Consider the following 25,653-nt stretch of genomic DNA (forward strand, 5'->3'; position numbering starts at 1 on the left):
TTCAGCACATAGTTGGCACACATTACTGCATCAAGCCAAAATTTATTGGGCAAAGACTTGGCCTTAAGCATGCATTTGGGCAGGAATTCCATACACCAAACGTCTGTACATCGTAACTACACTGTATACCGTACATTGGATCTACTTCGTACAACCGTACACAGCAGCTGTCCGTACAACGTACATGTTCCGTACGTCACCGTATAGTGTTCTGTATTGCTTTTCGTACCTTCGTCCTACATTCCGTACAACTATACCTGCACTCCGTACAAGCACAGTACCTGCATCCGTACAAGCATCGTACCTTTTTTTGGGTACTGTACTTTCGTACATTCACTATACAGTGCTCCGTACAGTGTGTCAAAATCTGTACTAGCTAGCATTGGCTGTGAATACAGACATTGGGGACTTCCAGTTCTTTCCACCTTCTTTGGTTGCAATTTCTTGCAAGAACATTGGGGCTTTCGAGTTTGGTCTGTAATCTCTTGTTTGTTTGCAGTACATTGGGTCAGATTGCAGGACATTGAGTCACTTTTGCAGGACATTGAGTCAGATTTGCATACATTGGGTCACATTTGCGAAAATTTCAGCAAAATTTGGGGCTTTTTTGTATTTGCCCTCTTTTTGGCCTATTTGCCCTCAATAAATTTGGGGCTTTTGCCAGAGTTGCTATTTTTGCAGTGAACATTGCTTGCCAGAGTAACATTTGGGACAAATCTGCATTTGCCCTTTGATTTGGGTCGGAAATTTGCAGATATTTGCTGTCATTTTTTGGACAGCCAGCTTTTTGCAGTGATAGCCTTGAGGCTTTTGGGTTTTCAGGTCTTTTTAGGGTATCACATTTGCTATGGCTGGGAACAATCAAGATTTATTTGGAGTTCTTCGTGAAGATGATAAGTTGGATGGCACCAACTATCCGATGTGGTCTTATCTCATGAAACATATTCTTGTTGCAAAGCATTTATGGAATATTGTTTCTGGGGCTGATCTGAGGCCAACCAATGCTACAGTGGTTGCCTCTACTGCTGGTCCTTCTGCAGGGGATACTCCCCCTAGCACTCCTACTGCTGCTCTTCCAACTCAAGAACAGTCAAGATGGGATGCAAGAGATGCTCTACTTTGCTCTTCCTGCAAAAGCAAAGTAACTAGCTGATCAAAAGAATAGTGGTCTGGATTACCCATGGCCACTAATCGAAGGGTTGTAGCAAACCCTTGATATGTATCTAGCAGTCCATTCAATGTGGTACTGACAAGCTGTGAATTTGGCACCACCTCATCAATGTTGGCAAGCTGTTCCATGAGGTCCTTGACCTCTGTCAGGTATGCATCCATAGAGTCACCTTCATTCATACTGACTTCCTATAATTGCCTTCTCGAATATGCAACACGAGCTTCATTGCAAATTTGATAGAGAGAAGCCAATTTATCCCAAGCATCCTTTGCTGTCTTGCAAGACCGGATGTGTGGAATAATGATTCTCTTGCATGATAAAGCAATGCATGAATGTGCATTTGCTAATAGACAAGCCATTATTCTTGATCATGCATTTGCTTCACAGCAGACAAGAAGAGGCAAGGCTTCCAAGCCTATGGGCCTCCCATGCATCTAAAAATACAGCAGATAAGTCAAAGAAGAAAAGATGCAACTATTGTCGCAAGCCTGGACATGACATTTCAGAATGCAAGAAGCGCATTGCTTCGGAGAAAAAGAAAGCAGGATTGACAATGAATGCCTCACATGCTATTGAATCCCATGAGCCAGAAGATGCTTCACATGCACATGCTCTTCAGGATGATTGGGCATGGGCTGTCCATTGCTCATTTGATCCCTCCAAAGCTGATGCATTCTTTACTGCTAATGATGCTCAGTCCTGGTACTTTGATAGTGGTGCTTCCAAGCATGTCACATCTTGCCGATAGTTGTTTCATTCTTTAGCTGATGCACCTCGAGGGGGGACTGTTACATGTGCTAATAATGCTTCATATGCTGTAAAAGGAGTTGGAGATGTGCAGCTCACATCCATTTCAAGCCATCCTGTCACTCTAACAAATGTTCTTTTTGTGCCTGGAATTGAAGTCAACTTGATTTCAATTTCAGCAATTGCTACTTCAGGTTTCAGAGTGATTTTTGATGGCTACAGATGCCTAGTTATGATCTTCGTGATGACAATGCCATAGTTCTCACTGGCACTTTACAAAAAGGGCTTTATCACCTCGATCGTCATTCAGCTTGAAGCATTGGCTATTTCAGATTCACAGCTTGCTGAAACTCATCTTTGGCATGAGAGAATGGGCCATCTCAATTATAGAGCTCTTGCAAAGCTACATTCACAGCAGATGGCAAATGATGGACCTCAAACTCACACAGTTTCCAAACATGTGTGTGAGGGTTGTCTTTTGGGTAAGATGCATTGATTTCCTTTTCAAAAGAATTGTCCAAAACTCTCCTATCCGATCCTACACTGTTTGACTCCTTGGTCTGACAAGCAAGGATGTATGGCAGCCTTGTTGGGGGGGCCGTACTTATCAGATGCAGAGTGGGCTTAGGTGGAGCGCCTACAGGTTGTCATGCTATCGCGGATGATTCGCAGTAAGCCATCAGCAGTTCGTCACCAAATCATCCAGGCTAGGTTTGGGTCATCTCTACTACAGCTCGATAAAGCATTCCAGCTCATCACTTATCTATATCGAGTCAGAAGGTATGGGGAGCACACTTCTGGATGTCATAGACTACCGTGGTTAGCATTGTGCTCTTCTATGGCCCTAGCAGTTGCAGGTGACCAGAGATGCTGCTATGCACACACGGGCAGGTGGTTCGAGTGACTAGGTCTCAACATGTTTAGACTTCCTCCTTCCAATACAACATTGACGCGCCATTTCTCCCACTCATATATCACAAGGTTAACTAGGTCATACATGAGGATCTTCTACAGTTACACACATTCCAGTCTTGGTTGGAACCAAGTGCACTCCCAATGAAGCTTAGCTTCTACAGAGTTTATAGTCTACGCATTTCAGAGAAGGGATTTATAGTCCCCCCTGGATATACGTGGATTCACCTACCCCATTCACTGAGGATCTCGGTTGGGCAGTTATGGGTGTCTTCACATAGACTCTGCATTAAGAGTGGTAGGGCAGAGGGAATACCCAGGGAGAGACACATATGCACCTTGTGTGGCCTATAGGAGGTTGATTCAGAGGAGCACTTCATATTCAGATGGCCAGTGTACTATGAGATCCAATGGCGCTTCTATTATCTCTTCAGAGATAGCTTCAAGTTGTTATCCCACTTCCTCTTTTCTAGACCAGAGATGCTTGGCCGCCATCATCCACAAGGCAGTCATACAACCAATAGCACCTACTTAGATCACAAAGACATGAGTAGAGCACTCCAGTTGAGCAGATACATGCACAAGCCCAGCACACAGCATTGGCGACCAGTGAAGCGGGTCTTCTGTTACTTGAAGGCCACACAAAATTTGGGACTGCTCTATGGTGATGAGTCTCCACTAGTCTTGCATGCTTTCATGGACAGTGACTAGGCAGGTTGTTATGACACGAGAGTGTCTCACAAGGGCAACTGTTTCATGCTTGGGTCTTCATGCATCTCATGGTTCAACAAGAAGCAGCCTACAGTTGCTACTTCCAGTTGTGAAGCTGAGTACAAGGCAGCTTTCACAGCTACAGTAGAGTGCGTTTGACTATGCAAGTTGCTTGCAGATCTTAACATCAGCCAACCAGCTTCTACTATCATCTACATTGACAGCCAAAGTGCTTTGGCAGTTGCGCGTACAAAGCACATTGAGGTTCATTATTTACAAGAGCGACTGTCAACTGGAGACATACAATTGTCGTATGTTCCCACAAAGGACAACTTAGCAGATCTCTTCACGAAGGCTCTACCGTGACCCAAGTTTGTGGGTTTTTTTGGCTTGCCTTACACTTGGCTCCATTTATTATGTGATGATGATCTCCCTGTGTACTATCATTGGTTGCTATATCCACCTTGGACGAACATGTGCAACCATGATATATATTCCAGGTATTCCTGAGACGTTTCCAGGATACTTCAGCCATACGGCCCATACCATGGACAGGGGTTGTTAGCACTTAGCCCTGGTATGTGCCTTGTCGGCCAGGTCAACTCATAGAGTTGACTTCACTAGTCAATCATATGGTTGAATTGGGGGCCATATAGGCCACCCCTTTGTACTTTCTCATTATCCATTTGCATTTGATACAGCTTGTTGTTTGCTCCCTTCACTCCAATCCCATTCCATTGCTTCCCGCGCCCAACAGGTTGGGCAGTAGAATCCTCCATGTGTTTCAAGGCTAAACCTCATGTGCAGATTGAAGTAACAGATCAAGAGATATTTATTTATATTTGAAGAGAGATAATACCAATGGAATCAGAGAAGCTGACCAATGGGATAGAAATCCATTCAATAGTCCATTTGGAAATCAGCTCCAAACTTAATCTCTGAGCTACTGTAACAAAGTCTCACCCATAGCACCATGTCTGTGCTCACATCATCCTTTGCAATAAGGACTCGAAAAACATATGCAGAGAGGTATTTCTTAATGCTCGCTGCTAAGATACACCCTGATGCATGCAATCAGGTCATAAATATATCAAGAACCATGACATGAGAGATGGACGAAAAAGATGCAAGAGAACAATCACACCCTTTATCAGCATGACAAACCATCTAAGTTAGAAGCACTGTCCTAATCATTGAAAAAGCTAGTGCATCCCAAAAGCACATGGATATAGAAGGGCATCTGTATTGGTACAGTAGAGAAGTAAAAGACTTTCTGAGATTCTCTGGCCTCAAGATCCTTATGAATTTGAGGTGTTTTTGAAAAAAAAATTCCAGCACAGGTTGAACCTTTTACAAATGAAAACAAGACTCAGAGATAGTCTCAAAATCCAGTCTCAAACTTCCATTTCTTGAAACTAAAGAAATGAACACTAAAGTGAAGTGGTAAATCTTTGCTAGGGGACAATAAAAGTCATTGAGATTAATCTCAAAATAAATGAGAAGCAAACGTACAGTTTTTTCCAACCTAGAAGGTCTCATCATATCAAAAAGACAGACACTAGTCCCAAACTGGCCTCCGCTCCTGGATGCGGATTACTGTAGTTACAAATGTTTCCCACATTTCATGTTTTTATTAGTCAGATTAAGACCATTTCGATAAACTTAAGATCTTTGCACTACACGAAAGAGGGTTAGGTCATGCACAAAATAGCTACACAGGCTCATTGACAGCACAGCAGTTTAGTGCCTGTTACCTATAGGATTTTGTCCACGAACTGATAGAGACTTTCCATTTCTTTTCTACCTCAATTGTGTTCAAGGCATTGCCAAGGTTGATAGCTGAAGGTAGTCAAATAAATTCAAAAATAATATTTCCTTTATATCTTTACATTTTGCATGTAAGTATACAGAACATAGAGTCACATACCTTCAAAAGTATACACTTTGCCTTGTGGAGATCTTGCTGACGATGCATTTCCCTTGGTGAAAGAGGTTGCCAAGATTGAACCTGATGGATCAAAGAGATACAGACATCCCTTCGACACCAGCAGCAAAAGATCAGATATGTTGTAGCAGCTCAGAAGACCCCCACCATAATTACTATTTTGTCCCCAGATCCTCCATGATGGGGACATCTGTAAGTTACAAACTTCCTCCATGCTCAGCTCAGCACCCTCAAACACAACTGTCAAGGCAGATCCTTGAAATTGTCCTACATATTAACAAGCATACGATAAAGCTTAATGTCTCCAAATATTATTTTCTTCACTTTAATCTGAGTTTACGCAATTTACACATCCTTGTGCTGATGTTTTTTATTGGATTTCTGACTTTCTTTGATTCAACTTCACTCGCTCAGCAGATGCGTGCACATAACAATTCTGATATCAAGAGAGATTGCAGCCAAATGCAAAGTATATAGGGCCCTTCACGGGCAGCCTCTTCTAGAAGGACTATATTTCTTCAAGTTTGGAGGGGTTCTCCCTTTTTCTCGGAGGTTTCTACCGGATTGAGATGGCACTATCAGCCTCAATCCTTTCTTTTTGGCTCTTGAGCTTTTCGTGCATTGCATGATGTATCCCGTATGGAGCTTGCTCTAACGGTGTTTCTTTAATACTTAATAAAAGTCTCTTTTTGCCCAAAAAAAAAAAAAAAGCAAAGAATATATAGACTGCCATGCTTACTCTATATATTATGTGCATTAGGCTGCAACTAGCAAATTGGTCTGGCAGAAATGCACAAACAAATACCATGAAGAGATACAATACCAAAATGCGATTCACACAATAAGTTCTTAACAGACAGGAATTAGAACGAGCAAATTTTGCATTGCCTTGTTAACAGATTTTCTCACCTAAATTTGGTTGGAGGACAGAAGTTTGAGAGTGCATCCTCTTATCATATAGAAAATGTACCTTACGTGCTTTGCATCTATCAGCCACTTCAAGAAGATCAAACAACAAAAGCTCCTTGTTCCCATAGTTAGCAAGAATATTGGATATGTCAGTTAGTGGCAAGCAGGGCAAGTCTTTGGTCAATTCCTTGTCTACAAAAGACAAATACCGCAATGATTTAGCACCAAGTTGATTTGCCAGTTCGTTTTCTATGCTTGAATGAACAAAGCGCTGCACTTCTGCTAGCCCAGGGACGCTTTTTGCAAGCCAAGGTGCATCATTGTAAACAAGGTCTTTTGCAGAAGCAAGGATCCCATTTGCATCAGGTATCAATATTGCATCCAAAAGATTCTTTCCAGCTACACCAATATCCTCAAGTAAAAGATCAGCAATGGCTTCCAATACTCTCACCACAAAGTCAAGAAGCTCATTGCTCAAAGCTTCTCCATTCTTATCTGCTGCTACGCGTTGGAGTACAGAAACAAAGTCCCTGGCCTCAAATGTCTGCCTGACACCCAAAGCTGTAAGCAAATTCTTATGGCATACTAGGTTTGATGGAATTATGTGCAAATAGGGCCGAAAATGAGATGGAGAATCAAAAGCAGCCTCTCTAGGAAACACAAAGCCATCTCCAACCCACAACCAGCGAATCCCCTTAAGCATCGATTGCAGGCTAAGGATATTGTCAGTATTCACAGACTCTTCCATAAGATTGTAAAGAAATGGAATTACTTGGTCAAGAATGGCATTGACTCCTCCACCTGTTTCTGTTGTCCTCGATAGCTGTGGCCCTGATGAGCACTCCACCTGTACTTCAACATGCTGTTTTGAAAGTTCAATCAGTTGCATGACCAAAACACTCAGATTTGGCTTCTCTAACCAACCTAGTTTAGACATCATCATTCTTGAGGTGAAATCACCATCCAGTATACGCATACTTGCTGAGACATTCCACATCTGGGACTTGGGCCGGACAATCTTAGGAGGAACTAACAAACTTTTCAAACCCTTCGGCCATGGCAGTTCTGGAACCGGAGCATCAATCAAAGCTGGACACCAACTGACACTAATCATCTTAAGCCATAATTTTCTATCACTCTCCACATCATTCTTATGCAAGGTTCCATACAACGGCCCAGAGATCACCCCATCTGTCATAATGTTCATTCCTACATCTTTAGTTTCCTTTATGCAGGGTACATCAGCAGTTTCTAAATCATGCAAAGAATGGGATTCTATCACATTGTCAGTAGAGCCAAGCTCAAGTGTTAGGCCCAGGCTATTGATGTGAGCAAGTAAACATTTTCCCATTTCAAGGGCTCTCCGTTCATCCACTACACTCACCATTTCAACAGAGATTGCACTATCCAGTAAATCATTTGGGCCAACTGAACACTTGAGACCTAACTGTACCAGCACATCCAAAATGCTAGCTTCTGAGAATTCCCCTGCAGGAAAGAATACATCCGCGTCTAATAATGAGTGCAGTTCAGATACACGTGGATCATATAACCTGCACAAAGAAACAGAAGGATTCCTGAATAAAGACCCCAAGCAAAATACAGAGAATCACAACATAAAAGCCAAAGTTAGCATATAATTGCCTTTTAGGAACCCTTCATTATGTAGAAAGCCTAGAGGGTACACAAAGGAGTAAATTTTGAGGCATATTCTTCTCCATCGACATGATCTCCCCGGCATACTAGTGGATGGGGGAAAAGTCATGAGCCAGGACATCCAAGAATCAACCCCACCCTCCCAACAGCATCCATAATTCTTACCACAGGACAACGACTAGGAGACAATGGCCAGCATCACCTCTTAAAACATTTGGGTGAACGGATGCAGCTTCGTGATGCGAGGGCAGCAGGTTCACCATGCAGCCACGTCAACATTCGGCAGGATATCAACCATACCTTGTGCAATATCTGCAACCAAGATTCAGACAGCCTAGGATGCCCACCTAGAGGTGTGAGCATTTTTGCAAGGCTTGGCCTGCAGGCATTTTCTACATATTCACGTATCAAGGAATTCGTTAGTTGCATAGTTCCCCCACACTGCTTGTTTGCACCTGTTTCTAGGGTATCCTAGGCAGTGAACTGGGACCCTGTGAGCCAGACTACAGGACAACTTGATTTTTCAGCACCTTATGGACAGCTGACTCTTTGTATTGCGTTTTTTCACATTTAATAGATAGTTCGTTTTTTCTGAAAAAAAAAGTAACTTAAAGCCTCACAAGTACCAGTCCATTCCAGCTACTTCAAAAACCAGTCCCACATGCACAGTTATGTATAGCCCATTATGGGCATGGGTTTCTTCCATCCTAATAGACAAATAAAAGAAATATTGCCATCAAAACTTTGCATGCAACTATTGGTCCAGGAGGTATTGCTCTAAGACTCTTCATTGTTTTAGTTCTTTTCATTGTATTTTTTACTTTTCGTATTTATGCAAGGATTTTAAAAGAGGCAGTGAAAAGCCATTTATAACCTGTTTTTTTTAATTTAAACAAAGATAAGCCTGGCATTCACGATGGATCTAACAGTCACCTCCGCATCTGTAAGCCCCCAAATGAGGAGAGCGTGGGGAGGCAGACCTAGGGCAGGATATGCCCAGAAAAGAGAGAAGAGAGGACAAGGGTACCTGGTTGATCTGCAAGAGCATAACGCGGAGCACAGGACAGCAGCAGGGACCCAAGAGAAGAGGCTATGAGCTCACGGGTGTCATCAGCAAAAGTACGGAGCAGTATGGGATAGAGGAGCACACATGCGGACAGATGAGGCAGCCAGAAACGGGCGCAGCAGAGGCAGCACAGATCAGCACATGGGTCTGTCAAAGAGAGAGGCTGGTATAGGGTAGACATAGGGGCTGGACCCCTGCCTAGATGTGAGGGCCAGTGCCCTAGCAGTGTGGGCCCTTGAAGTGTTTCTAATGTGACACGCCGTGCCATTTTGCAAAGGATTGTAGAAAGAAGAAGGCAGATCAGAAGAACAGGAAGAATCCGACTCAGATTCAACAAAAGCCAAAGTTAATGTGACAATTGGAGAACTGTTCTTGGTGACATCTCCATGTGTTACTAAGGTACGATATGCCGACCTAGAAGCCACAGTGAAGATGTCTGACATTGAGATGCGGGCCGACGGGGAGTCTGAGACCTTTGTGAAGGTAAAGGACAGCATGGAGTGCTTGGAATCTTCCAAGTGTGTGGCTGTTGATACTGACACGAGGGTGGATTTCATGGAGTGCCCTAGGGTTTCATATTCAGATGGTTGCTGTAATTTAGAAGGGGGCAGTACAGGATTACACAAGTTATTGGTATGTGCCTCCATGAGGTGCATGGTTTGCTTTCAGAGCAAGCACACAGGCCGTACGATGGTCTGGTATGTACTTGATGTTCTTAATTTAAGCCTTTATAGCATGCCGTCAAGAGAATCTGCTCTTCATATGTCTCAGGTAATGCGAGATTGGAAGGAATGGGCCTTCTTCGAAGGCAGAAGGGGAAGTGTGGGTGCTTCTTCAAATCTTAGACACAGATGCTGGAGGTGATGGACAAGGTGTACCGAAGCTAGAAGACTACTTGCTTGAGAGCTTAGTGAGAGTTCATGGTCCAGGTTATCTGGAAATATTCTTGGGATTTCATTTCTCGAGATGGTTCTTTTATTGCGGACCTTGCCAAAGGAAGGACGGGTTGAAACAGACCCCAAGAGCATGGTGCCTGGAAGACTCCAAGTTGTTCACTCATTATGAGGGGGACCACTGGAAGATCATGGCGTCTGGAGTGCTCGAGTTCGAAGGTGGGAATGTGACTGAAGCTGATGGTGCCATCAGGTGCTACCTTGGATGGACCTGTGTACCAGGATGATTTGCTTGTGCAGGACTAAACCTGGAGGAGCAGGAGCCACTGGTTGAAAAGCCAGGAACCGAAATTGACACCGAATTGTTCCAAAGGGTTCCATCATGGGAGCTGCTAGGGCAACGTCATCGACATGTTGGCAATTGGGCCAAGATGTGTCAGTGAGAGGGGCTGTTGGAAAGGTCACCTCCCCATCTATAAGCCCCCGAATGAGGAGAGCATGGGGGAGGGAGACCTAGGGCAGCATATGCTACAAGAGCATAAGGCGGAGCAAAGGATAGCAGCAGGGACCCAAGAGAAGAGGCTATGAGCTCACGTATGGCGTCAACAAAAGTACGGAGCAGTACGAGATAGAGGCGCACACGTTGATAAGGAAAAAAAAGGAAAGACAACCAGGAATTATGTACTTCACCATGTCATATAGCTGAGACTTCATAGGGATCAGCTGCAATGTGGGCTCGTAGATTATGAGCTTATGAACCAAGTTCTAGAGCAGACATCCACAGCACACAGATAACAAGTCAATCTCCCACACAATCTGACTAGAACACACACGCAGGAACACACAGTCGTTCCTTGTAAGACAGATCAACCACACATGATGTATCTACAACACCTCCTTCCAGCAGCTTGTATAAGTAAAACAGCTCGTGCTTATGCTTCTCGTACGGAATCCTCATGCACAAAGAACCCCCAAGAATGCTAATCCATCGAGTTATCCCCTCCACCTATAGATTCATGAGACCTCAACGATCAAAGTCCCTATCATGATTTCCGTTCAGTCAGTATTGCATCTGCACACAAGCTGTACGTCATACTCAGAATTGTAAGCAGCCACATCATGAGTGCTTCCAGCAGCGACAACTCCCAATCTATCTTCTGTTCCAGCTAAGCTCCCCCACGCAGCCTGCACACTTGTGCGTGATTAAAGGTAACAAACCCACAGCCCAAAAAAAATAAGCGACTCGTACTTCATGTCGATCAGCCCGTTAGCTCTTCGCTCAGCTAATCGTCCATCAGCCCTGTGCTTTTTTTTTCAGATCATCACACCCCGTTGACAGCCCGTACACAGCCCAATCGCCCTCTCAGATGGTCACAACCCTCTACACCTTGACGCACTGCTTTTGTACAACACTTTGAAGCCCGTGAACCATCCGTTCATCGACCAGCAGATCCTTTCCTCTCTCTTCCTTTTTTTGTTCTCTCCCCCCCCACGCAATCTCTCTCGCTCATCAATGTTTTCCAGCACTCTCCAGTAGCCACCATCCCACGTATCAACCCACTCGTCAGCCAGAGCATCCCCCTTCCTTGATCACGTAGCCACCTTGCATGCATACATTCCCTTCCAGATTTTCCAGCCATGTCATCACGTAGAATTTACCACTCTTCCATTTAAAAAATGCAAATATCCCCCAAGCACATTAAATGCACATTTGGGACCTTTGGTCACACAATTCCCACACACATTAGCATGCACATTAAGACTTGCATGCACCCCCGTACACACACATGAAAAGCCCCTTGACATGGACACCAAAACATATCAAATTCCTGTAACATGCAAGTGCACATTGACTCAGGAAAATAAAATAAAAAAACCCTTCATGACTTGATTTTCATGACCCCAAAAACATTTCACTTGACCACACACTGGACACCCTTGCTCTGGAAGTCTGGTACAACCACATTGCATTTCATCATTTCCCATGAAGTCCTTGCAAAACATACTTTATTGTTTCAAAAAACTATACATTAGTCCATCATGCTTGTGAAAGCAAAATCCACAAATGCCAAAAGCCCACACCTACCCTAGATGTGTACAACTATGCGCCTACCCACAGCTATATACAATGCTCAAAAACTTGATACAGGTTTTGTCCTATCATTTTGCCCATCCCCAAGTCTGCAGACATTCATGTCTTGCAGATAGGGGTATATAAGATTTGCATTTCTTCAGAGATATCCTCATCCATGAGGTCTTCCGGCTTGTCTGGTTTTATCACAGTAGGTCCACAGCTGCCCATTTTCATGATCCTATGAAAGTATTTCTTTAGTCTGAAGCCATTGACTCTATTCTTATGCTGCTGACCATCCAAATCCTCGAGTTGATATGAGCCATTTTTGAATTTCTTCGTCACACGAAAAGGTCCATCCCATTTGGTCACGAATTTCTTCTTGAAGGTAGAATTCAGACTACTGTTGTATCTCAAAACTAGATCACCCTCCTCGATTTTCTTATCCCTGAATTTCCTATTTGCTCTCTTCTGATTCTCCTCTTGAATTAAATCATAATGTTCCACCGCATTTTGTCTGTCTAGTTGTGCTTCCTGCAATCCAATAACCGGTTCTAGAAAGTAGAATTTGATCCTCGTTTATCTTCATTAACATCTGTAATGCAGGAATTTCTAATTCCAAGGGTAATAGAGCTTCTTTCCCATAAACAAGATGAAATGGTGAAAACTGGGTGCCTTCCTTTATTGCAACTCTGTAAGCCCATAAAGCCCAGTGCAAAGCAAGGTCCCACTCCTTCTCATGTGTTCTCATGATCTTTCCCATGATATTAGTACACACACCATTAAATTTTTCATTCATCCCATTACATTGGGGACAATAGGGACTTGCATATCTGTGTTTAATCTTCAGCTTTCCACATAATAAATCCATCAGTTCACTCCTGAAACTCGGACCTCTATCAAAAAGCAACTCCAGTGGCACACCAAATCTACAGCAAATATCCTCATACACAAATTTACATACAAATTTTGCATTGACAGCCCGTACTGCTTGTGCTTCAGCCCATCTCGTCAAATATTCCACAGCTGTCACCACAACAATTTCCCCTGGCTATCATGGGTAGAGGACCGATGGCATCTATTCCCCATTTCTCAAAAATATTATAAGCAAGCATGATATTTTTGAGTTCTGGATGTAAGATTCTCTTACTCATCTGCTGACACTATAGGCATGACCTGCACCAATGTCTTGTGTCTCTCTGGAGGGATGGCCACGCATACCCTTCTGTAAGTAATTTTCCTCAGCATGATTTTGAAAGCAAAATGTCCTCCACATACTCCGTCATGATTAGCTTGTAGAATATGAAAAACTTCCTCATGCCAGGGAATTCTTCTAAGCACCAGATCAGCCCCTTTCATGTAAAGAACATCATCTATCAGACAATAAGTACAGTTTTTAATAAATCTGTATTTTCTTTGTTTCGGAACTTCTTCAGGCATTTTACCAGTTAAGAGGAAGCTTTCCTCACAAGCTAATGTCTCCCTTCCTTTTGTATAAGGGCTCCTGCACCCCTACTGCATCAACATAAGCTGCTGTAATTTCCTGCGCAGCATCATGTGCATTTACATTCTTACCTCTTTCAATATGCTGGAGTGTCCAGGCATCCAATTGATTTAACAGTTTCTTCACCGCGCTTATCCACCTCTTCAAATGAACATGCTTAACCTTCCAGACACCTAAAATTTGCTTCACAACCAACAGAGCATCTCCCTTAATCATGAGTCTCTTTATACCCAGACTAATGCATACTTTCAAACCTTCGAAGAGGGCTGCATATTCAGCTTCATTATTACTGCTGGCTTCAAGCTGAATTCCCATTTTCCGAATCTCCTTTCCTCCAAGATCATAAATGACAATTCCTCCTGTACTTTTATTTAAACTTTTTTTGTAAGATTTATCAAAGTGAAAAACAAATGCATCCTCTAGTACTTTTTCTTCATTCATGTCAGTGTTTTTCTCCACATCTTCAACTAAAATAGGTCCTTCCTTATAGGTGACGAGATCAGCCAAGGAAGCTCTCGTAGAGTTCTCACCAAGAAGGTAAAAGAGTACTCCTGTAACTCTACTATCCATTTAATCATGCTCCTAGAGATGTTTGTACTATTCAACATATGAGGCAGTAGTGAACATGAGCTGAGAACCACCAAAGGCCCGGACAATAGATAAGACCGAAATCTCCTACAGGCATATAAGAGGCTAGCCACGACCAATTCAGCCGCTGAATACTTCCTCTCTACTTCACTCTTCACCCTCCTGGCATAATAGACTGCCCTCATATATTTGGAACCCTCTCCCTACTGCAAAAGAATAGCACCAATAGCATCTGGTCCTACAGACGGATTCACATAAAAAGTCCTGGAATAATCTGGTGGCTTTACACTTGAAATATGATTCAAGGATTCCTTAACTGCCTCAAACACCTCTTCACTCTCTGTCATCCATTTCAGAGGCTCAGATTTTACCACCTGCTGAAGAGGATACAAAATCTGAGATAACATATGAATAAATCTCGACAGATACTTCACCTTCTGGAGAAAAGTATGCGACTACTTGGTATTCTTAGGAGAGGACAGCATAACTAAAGCTTACTTTACCTGAATCTGGCTCAATCCCATTCAATAGCATCATATTGTACATCCTATATTACCAAAATGGACAACAACATAACACAAACACTGAAAAAAACTATGAAGACATGCATGCAAGAAAGCTCAACCGCTCAAGATCGAATGCGCAAAATGGGAAATGCTTTTCTTCACTCCCAACAAATGAGCACACGACTTGCTTCTTTCATTGCATTGTCCTTGCCGCTGCACAGGTCTAGGACATGGATAGGATACATGACGTTATCATTTACAATGGTTTAGATTGATGGCCCTCTTTAGATGGATTCACTTGCTTTCCACACGGCATCATAGTTGACTACCTCATGGAATCCCTTGCCTTCACCTTGGACATCACATTGACTTCGTTGTCTCCCCACCATTGGCAGAGACTGACCACACTCATCTTTTCTTTAGTATGTTTATCCCCTACCACGCGATGCACACTACGAACATTGTCCACTCACACTACATATCATAACATCCACTTTGATGCAAATGCTATGTTGAGGTGGCACACACGCATTCATGAGGGAAGCTCCCATTGGCTCCTCATCTTACACATGGGGTCACCCACCCATCTCTCTCCCCCTCCCCAAATTTCATTCCACGGGCTTTCAATGCCTGTAAGGAACAAGGATCAAGAGGCACTTGACAACTACACACATATCCCCATAAAATTGGGGTGGTAGAAACGGTTCTCACGTAGATGGGGCTGTGTCTATGTTAGGAGGAAGCCCCTCCTTATGCTCGCAGAAGTATATTAGCCACTCAAGCACAAACTTGCCATGGCATACTTTGTGATCTAAAGAGTCTAGCTGACTCCAAGAACCTTCTTGTCAACATCCTCCTCAATCACTTCCCAAGTGAACTTACGTGGCTCTAGTACCATGATTTACAACATGCACTTAAGCAAAACAACGGAGGAAATCTAACTTCAAGAATAGTTCAGACACATGAAGAGTATGAAGATGAACATGTGGATCTACACAGACGCTTCCCAAACAGGCTGAGGTCGAAGCTCCACCAATACGACAAGTAGCCACACTCTCCTCTACCAAATGTGAGTACTCATGCTGTATATAGAACATGAGGAGGCCCTAAGTAGGCCAACTTGATCTAGGAGCAACCCGACCTGCCACGTGGCCGACCTACTACCACATCATGGGGATTGAAAACTTGACTAATAACCAATCCATATCACCAGACAGCTGTGCACAGATGTCAACATGTAGGCAGTCACATTCTCTATATGGTGGATGAGCCTCAGAGAAAATGATAGGATTCCTAGGTATTGGGCTGAGTTTGAACGAGCTTTCTTAAAAAGAATTCTTACCTGAGAATGAGCTAGAAAGGGCTTGAGAAGCTTGGGACAATTGTAGTATGGGCAAGAATACTTTAGTCCAGTACATAGCAAACTATAGGGAGCTAAGTTGAAGGGAATCGATGAAGTTCAAAAGATAAGAGGTTTCGTGAGAGGTCTAAAAGACACCTATAGGGTTGAGGTTACAAGGCTGAGGTTAGAAGAAATTCTCCTATGACCTTTGAGGAAGCTATTAAATACGCCCAAATATATGGTGACACTACGGGGAAATCGAAAGCTAGAACTTCGGAACAAACTAGTTTTGTTCCTAAGTTCAATAAATTTCCCTATCTTAAAAGGAAGGGGCACTTCAAGAAGGAGGTTTCTCAAGCACCGCCAAGAAAACCGCAAACACAAAGATATCGTCTCCTGAAGAAAGAGGATTATGAAAAGGACAAGTAGGAAAATCTTTAAATGTTTAGGCAAAGATCATGCTACTTGGAACTACCTTAAAAATAAACACGTGGGAGCTAAAGCCCGAAATAAACCTTCCCAAAAACAAATACACATAGTGCAGGTGCTACTACTTAGAGGTACTGAAAAGTACACTGAAGAAGAGGTTTATCGTGTGGATAGCACCCACATGTGTTGTCTACAATCAACGATGTGGCAGCCCACTTTTGGTCCTCATGAATGCATGGAATAATTAAGGGGCAAAAGGTTAGAATTATGGTTGACGATAGTGCCACACACAATTTCTCAAATTATTGATTAGTTCAGAACTTGTCCAAGTGCTCCTAAATATGTGGTCTCTCTAGCAAAGGACAGTGATAAAAAGATTTAGGACACCATGATTCATAGTGCCCCAATGGTGGATATTCAAGGCTATCAGGATGCCTTGGATTTCCAAATCATGTGTCTGGACAGAACAGATGTTCTTCTTGGTCGAGAATGGTTGTATAGTCTTGGGCATAGCTTGCAATGGAGTTATTTTAAAAACTTCATTATATTTGAAAAAGACGGTAGAGTCTTCCAAGTTCAAGGGAAACATGATGTACCCAACTCTTCCCTTATTTGTTCGATGGAATGAAAGGACTTCTACACCAATAAGAATGCAAGGTATATCTCTGTGAGCTTACTTATATTGGTGATTTTAGCTAGGGTCTAAGGGAATTCCTAGGCCAAGGATTTTATTGAAAGGTGCAAGGGGAGGACCCTTAAGGGAATGTTATTGAAGGGTCTATCCAATGGCACATGGCATTTTAACAAGGTGCCACATGGCAAGCATTGTGCTAGGTGGGAGAATTTTAGAGAGGGCTCCAAAGTGGAAGGAGGTCTCCAGACAACAGACGAGAGAGGACAACGAACTAGAGGCATCTCTGACAGGGGCACTAGAATTCGCGGCTGGGTGGAGAATCAGTTTTTAGAGCCCTCCTTGTTTATGAGGATGTTACAATTGGCTGCTACATAAGTATATAGCAACAAACAGGACAATTCAGCCTTCCAAGAGGCCACTCAAGCAAGTAGGACTCGCAGCATATCCTATGGGGGACAGGAGGTCATTATAAGCCTAGACTAGGTCTAGCAGGCCACAAAACAAGTCAGGTCTTCTACAAACTAGGTTGTGCCCCTAGAAAAAAGGATTGGACCATAGAAGGAAGTTGCAGTACAGATCTGAGTAGATACGATTGACCGCTTGTTGTTTGATGAACGAGCTCAGCAATTTTACGAAACATGACGAGCATGAATTGCAGTACAATCACTGAAGCAATGGTGAAGCTGAGGCAGATAGCAGACAGGAGCAATGGCGCTGCTGTCCGTCGTCCCGACCCTGAATGATGGAGCAGGCGGACAACTTCAGTTTGTGTACTCCCAGCCTTACTCCATCCGGCATCGGGCCGGCCCTTGTCAAATGGAGCAGGCATGCAACTCTAGTTTGTGTACTCCCAGCCTTACTCCATCCCGCATCAGGCCGGCTCTGATCAAGGTTTTTCTTTGAAAGTAAGATATTCATTGGAGGACTGAAGAAAACTGATGGAGGCCTTCTAAACTGAAGTGCCTTCCACACACTTCTTTTGTGAGAAGAAATATTTTATTTCTGTAAAATAATTACATTCATAGTTACTTCAAAAGTGGAGTAACTACTATTCAATTGAAAATCTCAATGTAAGCTGTATATACATCATGATCAATTAAATGAGTCTGAAAGCAATCATAAAACGATTGCTGCAGAGATCGTTTGAAAAAAACAAAAGATGGAAAAGTAGGATCACCAAAAACTCTATGATTGTGGTCCATCCATAGAGTCCACAGTGCCCAGTAGCACACCCAAACAAAAAATAAATCAAAACCCTGTCTAGCTAGATGAAAACCAAACAACCAGAAGAACCTGCCAAATGTGAAAGTAGACAATCGCGCTCGAAGCCCCTGTTAGATGAGAGTGAGGAAATCAGTAGTGTGTCGACAGTGCCAGAAGATGTGAAGCACAGATTCAACGGAGTGTAGACATCTGTGGCAACCAGTCGGAGCAATATGTCTATGCGCGAGTAACTGGCCAGATGGAAAAATGCCAAGTAGGACTCGCCAAAGGAAAAGCTGTTGTCGAAGAGGGACTTTATAATGCCAAAGGAGACACAACCGCTTTCGCCACCACTTTAGTGGGTGATCCATATGCCAAACAGAATTTGCTCTGTCAGAAATCCAAGGCGGAAGTAATAACACTTTATACAGAGAAGACACTGTGATATGTGAGAGCTTCAAAGGACGGGCTGATGGGGAAGAAGAATGTAGAGTCCAATCCTCAAGTCTATTCTGAAGTTCCAAACGAGCTACCGGCAAGAATGGTTGAAGCATTTCTGAAATTTGATGCCATAAAGGACGATAATGAGCTCCTAAACCATATTTGCTAGCAGCCATAGAAAAAGATAAAAGAGTGCCATCATCCTGAAGTACATCCGCCACAAAATGCCTTTGAAAGATAGAAAATAAGAACGCCTAGGTTCTTGTATAGCCAAAGGAGGGTGGAATACTTTGGACCAATAAATATTCTCAGCCTTCAAGGAATTTCCCGACAAAGAATCCCTACCATTCCATTGCAAGTGGGATAAAATATGCTTCCAATCAAGAAGCAAACCAGTGACAAAAGGGCAACCTCTGATCTGGCCTTGCCTTCCACACACACAGATGCACAGTAGGAATAGATGCATAAAAACACAAGAATTGCTACAATGGAAAATGCCAACATTGACTGGAATGAAAGCATACAGATATATCTGCAGCAGCTAGTGACAAACACACAATGAAGCTCACATATAGCAAGCCCTAGCTGAGAAGGTGAGAAAGTTAGAGGGAGAGGCTTCCTAAATAAAAACACAATAAAACATACCTTCCAGGTGCCTTCCGGTTCCCCCGTTCAGTTGGTATGATCGGCATCTTGGATAAAACATTTTTAATAGAAGGAATTTCTTCTACCAGGGAAGGAAAACCTCGTAGTAAATTTGGTATCACTCTTGCCTGGACATCCAAAGACAATTTTACGATGTTCTTCAAGACATGCTGTTCATAAAACTCCTCCTTTCCTAGTTTCCCAATCCCTAGAAAATCTGAAATAATGATCATCTCTTTTTCTGACTCTGCATGAATGAAGTCCTCCCCGAGAAGTTCAGCATCCACATCATCAGGTGGGAAATATCTCATGCGATCCCCCAAATTGACATAAGTAGGATCCCCATAGGACTTGAAAATTGGAAGAAATTTCAAAACTTTAAGATGATGTGCATCCATTTGGCCACTGAAGAACCATTTTTTCTGAAGAAGAAATGCTCGTATCTCCTGAATCTCATATTCTGATGCTTTTTTCAGTGATTCTGACAAGTTTTGGTGCCCACCAGCAGCCACAAGTAAGGCCTCCAAAAGTCCAGAGGCAGTCGTATCATACACGAACTCCCCAAGTTGTGGATGCTCTATTGTAATTTGGGAGCTGAGCATGAAGCAGTTTGCCTTTTGAAGCACATTAATCATGTTCTCACTCCATCTATCATCCCTCAGTACACTTGACTCTTTCCTTAGTTGCAACAAATGCCCATCAGAAGTAGGTAAAAGTGGCCAATCTGAGAACAAAGAGAGGTCTGCAAAACTTGCACTCAAAAAATTCCAAAAAAGTTCAATCCATGATTGACTGGGATGCCCACCATGACAAGGTGTCCAATATACCAATTTCTTCCCATGCCAATCTGAAGGCAAAATTCTGGGAAGGACATCCTTGAATAGACTGGGAGACAAAACAACGACATTGGTGCTTCCACTCTGTGCAATACTTTGAAGCCTTTTGAGAAGGTTAGAATCAATAGACTGATCCACAAGTCTATCCAGAAATTTGTCCTTCAACAAACTGTAGCCTATTTCATTTGCCATAAAAATATTGTCCTCTGCATTAGAATCGGTAAAAGTTCCAAACAGCCCTGATGCAAGGGGAAGGAGAGGCAGTCCTTGCAATTTCTCCACAACTTCAGCTCCGTCTACATCACACAAGCAATATCTCAAAGCCGCGAGCGTTGCAACACGATTTTTCAAGGGGCGTTTACGTCGTATAAGAGAATTTCTTAGCATTTGTGGTGTTAAATATCTCAAAGAAGGACAGAACTCTTGGAACTTGGACACCAAAGACTTGGGTGCATCAACTAAGGTTAGTCCTGCTTCAGCCAGTGCATTTTGAAGCTCAATTGCATCAGGATAAGAAGTGTCCGGAAAGACTGCTTTCTTTGGTGAGATCCAGAGACCACCTTTTGCTGTTGTGTAGAGGACTGGCAAGTCCAGTTCCACTGCTGACAGATACACACCATGCAATAGAGAATCCCAGGGCTCAGAAAGACACCCAGTTGGCCATAAGGAAAAATACTCCTCAGACGGACCCAGATCAGAGGTAGCATTGGCAAGCAACCGTACATAGGCAGCAGATGCAACATCCTCTAACAGACAACAGTTCCAATCAGAGCGCAGCTTCCCCCCTCCTGCCATATCATTACCATACCAGATGTCTCTGCGATTTGATGAGAGTTCAAAGTAACCATTTACATGGACTGGAAGACCAGTTTTCACAGGTAAAGGCAGAAAACAGAAAGCACGTCCCTCCAAGGACCTATGGTGTGCAGCTGGAAAGTCTTGTGATCCTTCCTCCACGCCTCCATCTCTGCTAGTTCCAGCTGTGACTCTTAATTTTGCAGCAACACCCGCCCAAGGAACAAAACCATGGACCCTATTCTCCCTGTTTATGGCCATCTCTGTAGCCCGTTTGCCCCCAAGACAATCACTCAATATCCAAAGCTCAGTATCATGGTTTTGAACTTCATCTAATGTGATCCTAACTTTCCGACAATCAAATGGCAAGTGATCGTGTGGTGTCTTCTGCAATCTGCTATAAAGATGGTCTTTGTCTACTGCTTGAGTGTGATGTCCACTGACAAAATTATATACTGATGTAACCTCTGCTGCATGCCTTTCAACTCTGTAAAGCATAACCATTTCTTGGTCTAGTCCCTCTCGAGTGTATACCGTTACACGAGACACATTGTGCAAAAACAGGATGACTTCAGAGGCGATAGCCCGAAACTTGGTAAACAAGCCTATTACCATATCTGGGCTATAAGCATCCTGTTTTATAAGGCTGCGATCAGCAGTGATAGCATTCCGAAGGGGAAACCGGAAAAGGGTTCCCTGATAATTCTTTTGCAAGTCACAACCAAAAAGCAAGTAAGGGCGGCATTGATCAGGAAATTGATTAACTATTCCTCTTCCAACAAAGTTAATTTTCAAACCAGGATGAGAAGGTGAGATTCCTGGAAGGTGACTGGCATGTGGATCAAATATAACAAGATTATCCCCCGACACAAATCCCGGTACATCAGTGAAATGATAAACAGAATTGAAGCCAAGACCAAACCTGCCAACGGTGTGAGGCTTCTCGAGCTTGCTGTCCTGCCCAATCCGTGAAATAGCATGCAAGTCCTTGGGTGTGAAGACAGAGTTGTTGAAACAGTACAAGGCTGGGCCTTGCCAGTCTGACATCCTAGGCGAAAGAACAGACGATGACCCAAATTGACTTTTGTCGAGCAGAAAGCTGACTTCTGAAGCTCCAGCATCATCTGAATTTTGCAAAAGCTCACATAAAATGCCAGGACCATCTGCATACATCTCAACAATGTGCTTTAATCGTGTTGTCAAAGCCTCATGTTGACCAAATGCTTCCGCCACACCATGCAATGTGACATTCATGAAATCTGAACTTGCTGCAAGAAGCAACCTGCGTAAGGAATTAACACCAAGCCTCTCTGCAACATCATTAGATATGTTTGCGTGTACAAACCTTGATGCACTTTTGTTAGTGGCTATTGCACTGGAAGGTAGACTGCCATGTTTTATTGACTCTTTTTCTTCCAGAAGCCATGGAGCATCATCATAAACAAGCTCAGAGGAAGGCGCAAGAATGCCGTGTGCATCAGGGACAAATAATCCCTTATCTGTTCCATCAAAGTGTGAGTCTGTTAAATGTTGCAGAATCCAAATGACTGTTTTGAGTTCATGAGAATCCAAAGGGAAGCCACTTCTGACTGTAGCGATTTTAGACAAAACAAGAGAAAAGTCTACAATTGTCAGAGATTCTTTTACACCTAGCTCCATAAGAAGCTCTTTAAAAACAGCAAGGTCAGCAGGTATCACCCATAAGTAGGGAGCTAAATGCAGAGGTCCAATCAATACGACTTCATTTACAGTTACAAATCTGTCTCCAACCCAAACCCAGCGGCTCCCTTCCAATACAACCTTAGCAATGTCCAATTCATCAGTACCAATTTTCTCTGTAAGAAGCATATACATTTTTGGAATGACAGTTGCTAAAGCTTGCCTCAAGCCTTGACTACAAACATCGCCACAATTTTTCCCAAGTTCCAAAAGCTGAGCTGCAACCACATTTCCTGCCAAAGAATCGGCCCACCCTAACTTTTGAGACAAAAATGCAGAACGGCAATCCCCATTCAAAATGCGCATACTAGCTGAAGCCAACCACAAGTCTGATTGAGGACGAACAAGTCTAGGAGGGGCTAAAGGGGTCGTCACTGAAGGCCAAGGCAAGCCTGGGTGAGGAGGCTGCACTAGTACTGGACACCAACAAACAGAGGCCAGCTCATACCAGAATTTATTTGAACTGCTCAGATCAGTCCTAGAATTCTGAAATACATTGGTCACTTTGAAAAGCACTCTGTTGATTCCATCATTAACTGGCAGCGTGAACAATTTTGTTGCATTGAGCTCTAAGTAAGATAACAGAAGGCATCCACGAGTAATTGCCTCTTCAGGCTCATGTTTCATAAGGGTCTCAACTTGACGAGCACTCTGAAGTATTGTGTCAGGTGAGATCACTGTTTGTAAACCTAAAACTCGTAAAGCATCGAGAATCTCCTCATTTTTAAACTCTTTTGATGGGAATGATTCCTTCTCATTCAGAAGTACTTGAAGTTCCTCAATACGTGGATCATACAATGATCTTGGAGATCGAAGATCCTCAGTCGCTGTTGGGACAAAAGACAAATGCATCAGAGTATCCTTCATGGATGAATCCTGGCGAGACAAGAGAGGAAGCTCCTTCAAGATGGTGACCATTGCCTGATTTCGGACATTCGATGAGAGTTCATCAATCCGATTAATGACCCTGGATCTGAAAAACGTAGCTTTTTCCATCTGCCGTATACTCAATGCCCTTTGCATTGTTTCAGCTTCTCTCTCAGATCGTGCATAAATGAAATCTGGTCCTAAAAGAACTTCATCCACATCAGATGGGGGCAGATAACGTTTTGAACTCCTAAGGTCTACAAAGTTCTTTTCTTCGTAACCTGAATTCTTATATGTTTCGAAGATGGGTAAGCTTCTAAGAGCCTGCAGATGGTTGTCAGTCATGTCATTTTCCCTATACCATCTTGGATCAAGAAGAAAAGCACATAACTCACTCTTCTGATCATTGTTAATAGCTAAACACAATTTCTCAAAGCTGCATCTTGTAGTCAAGGCTATTGATAAAATTGCATCTAAGATGCCTGGCCCACTGGGAGGATGTACAAATGTTGACAGAGAAGTATGACTGATCTTAATGTCAGTTCTCAGCACACGGCACCCAAGATTAATCAAAATTATCTCTATACTTTTTGGAAGCACTCCACCCCTTACAATTCCTAGACCTTTATTGGCCTTACATAGGTATCCACTGGTTGTGGGAAGGATCGGCCAACTCTCAACCATAGAAAGATCAGTGAAAGAATCTTTCAAAAAATCCCAAAGGACAGTCATCCACATCTCTGTGGGGTGATTGTGCATTGTATTCGGTCTCCACTCTACCTCGTCCTCATTAATCCATTCTGCTGGCAAAATTTGGGCAAGAAGTTTTGCAAAGTCAGTATTACTTAATGAGCAAACGTTAGAATTAGAAACCTTAGCAATTTGAGATAGACGATCCAGAAGCACTTTTGGAACCGCTCTATCAAGAATCATGTGTTTCACTTTCTCCAGTAGAAAATATTGCATGTCGGTGCAAACAAAATAGGGCGTCCTTTCATTCCTGCTCCCAAAAACTCCAAATTTTCCATTGGCTAATGGAACCAGTGGCAGCCCAGAAAGATTGGCGGCTGCTTCTTCATCAACAACATCACCAAGACAGTAATCTAACATAATCATTCCCAATGCCCTGTTAATACCAGTTTTATGAATGCTAGAATTTCTAAGGTGCTCTCTCAAAAGAGTTGGACAAACAATTTTACAAGCACAATGACTGGAAAGCGTTTCCCACAAAGCCTTTGGCAAGCGTACTACTGGCAATCTAAGAGCAACAAGGGCGGAAGCCAGCTCATCAGCATTCTGAAAATCTTCATCATGGAACACAGCTTGAGACGGTGTAACCCATGTTCCTCCATCAACATCTGAGTGTAAAAGAGGGCACTCTGCCACATTTTTGTAAAATTCAGCCACCATACTTTTCCAGGGATCCACATAAGATTCGCAAGGCCAGAAAGAATAGTGTAGACGATTCACCTCAGGAGCGACTGAAAGCAAATAACAGTAGGCTGAGGCCACCACATCATTCAAAAGAAGGGTATTCCAGTCAGACCTGGTCCTTCCCATGCCTTCCATATCAGCACCATACCATAGATCCCTGCGATTTGAAGAGAGCTCAAAATAACCATTGACATGTACAGGAAGATTGGTTTTCACTGGAAGAGGAAGGAAGCAGAAGGCGTTGCCATCATTACTGCTTTGACCATTAGCCTGAGACAACAAACTAAAATCAAATCACATACTGGTAGCCTGAGGACAAAGGTAGGCCACCATCACAAGTACAAATAAATCACATACTAGTAACCTGAGGCAGCCACCATTTCAAGTACAAACAAAGATGGAAAAGGAAAACAAAGAGAGACACAAAGGGGACAGGTTGAGAACATGCATGTTTTACTCTTACATGTATTATAAATAATCGATGAAAAGTAATGGTTAGAAGGTGCACAAAAATGAAACTCTTCAGCAGTCGCTCAACAACAATGGACCACATAGAAAATGACCTCACAACAAAATAAAAACTAGCTTCAGAAAGTATGTAACGATCCTATGTCCTTCTGCCATATATT

The 25,653-nt window shown here is 43.0% G+C and overlaps 1 protein-coding gene across 2 annotated transcripts in view; it reads right to left on the reverse strand.

Annotated features, from left to right (window-relative positions):
• The window catches only part of LOC147901160 (Zinc finger, C3HC4 type (RING finger) family protein), a 159,104-nt gene that overhangs the window by 83,974 nt on the left and 49,477 nt on the right, over nt 1-25,653 (reverse strand). Inside the window, exons 3-5 of one of the 2 annotated variants that reach the window (XM_087375571.1) lie at nt 19,374-25,294; nt 6,396-7,948; nt 5,469-5,753 (exon numbers count right to left, since the gene is read on the reverse strand). In XM_087375571.1, coding sequence (XP_087231697.1) covers nt 5,469-5,753; nt 6,396-7,948; nt 19,374-25,294 — 7,759 coding nt within the window. Of the gene's footprint in view, nt 1-5,468; nt 5,754-6,395; nt 7,949-19,373; nt 25,295-25,653 lie in introns of those variants that run through there. The other variant, XM_087375570.1, reaches the window with a different exon arrangement.

This window comes from Dipteris shenzhenensis, chromosome 6, assembly GCF_047967505.1.
Source record: "Dipteris shenzhenensis isolate YYH24624 ecotype China chromosome 6, Dip_SZ_1.0, whole genome shotgun sequence".
Taxonomy (NCBI): Eukaryota; Viridiplantae; Streptophyta; class Polypodiopsida; order Gleicheniales; family Dipteridaceae; genus Dipteris; species Dipteris shenzhenensis.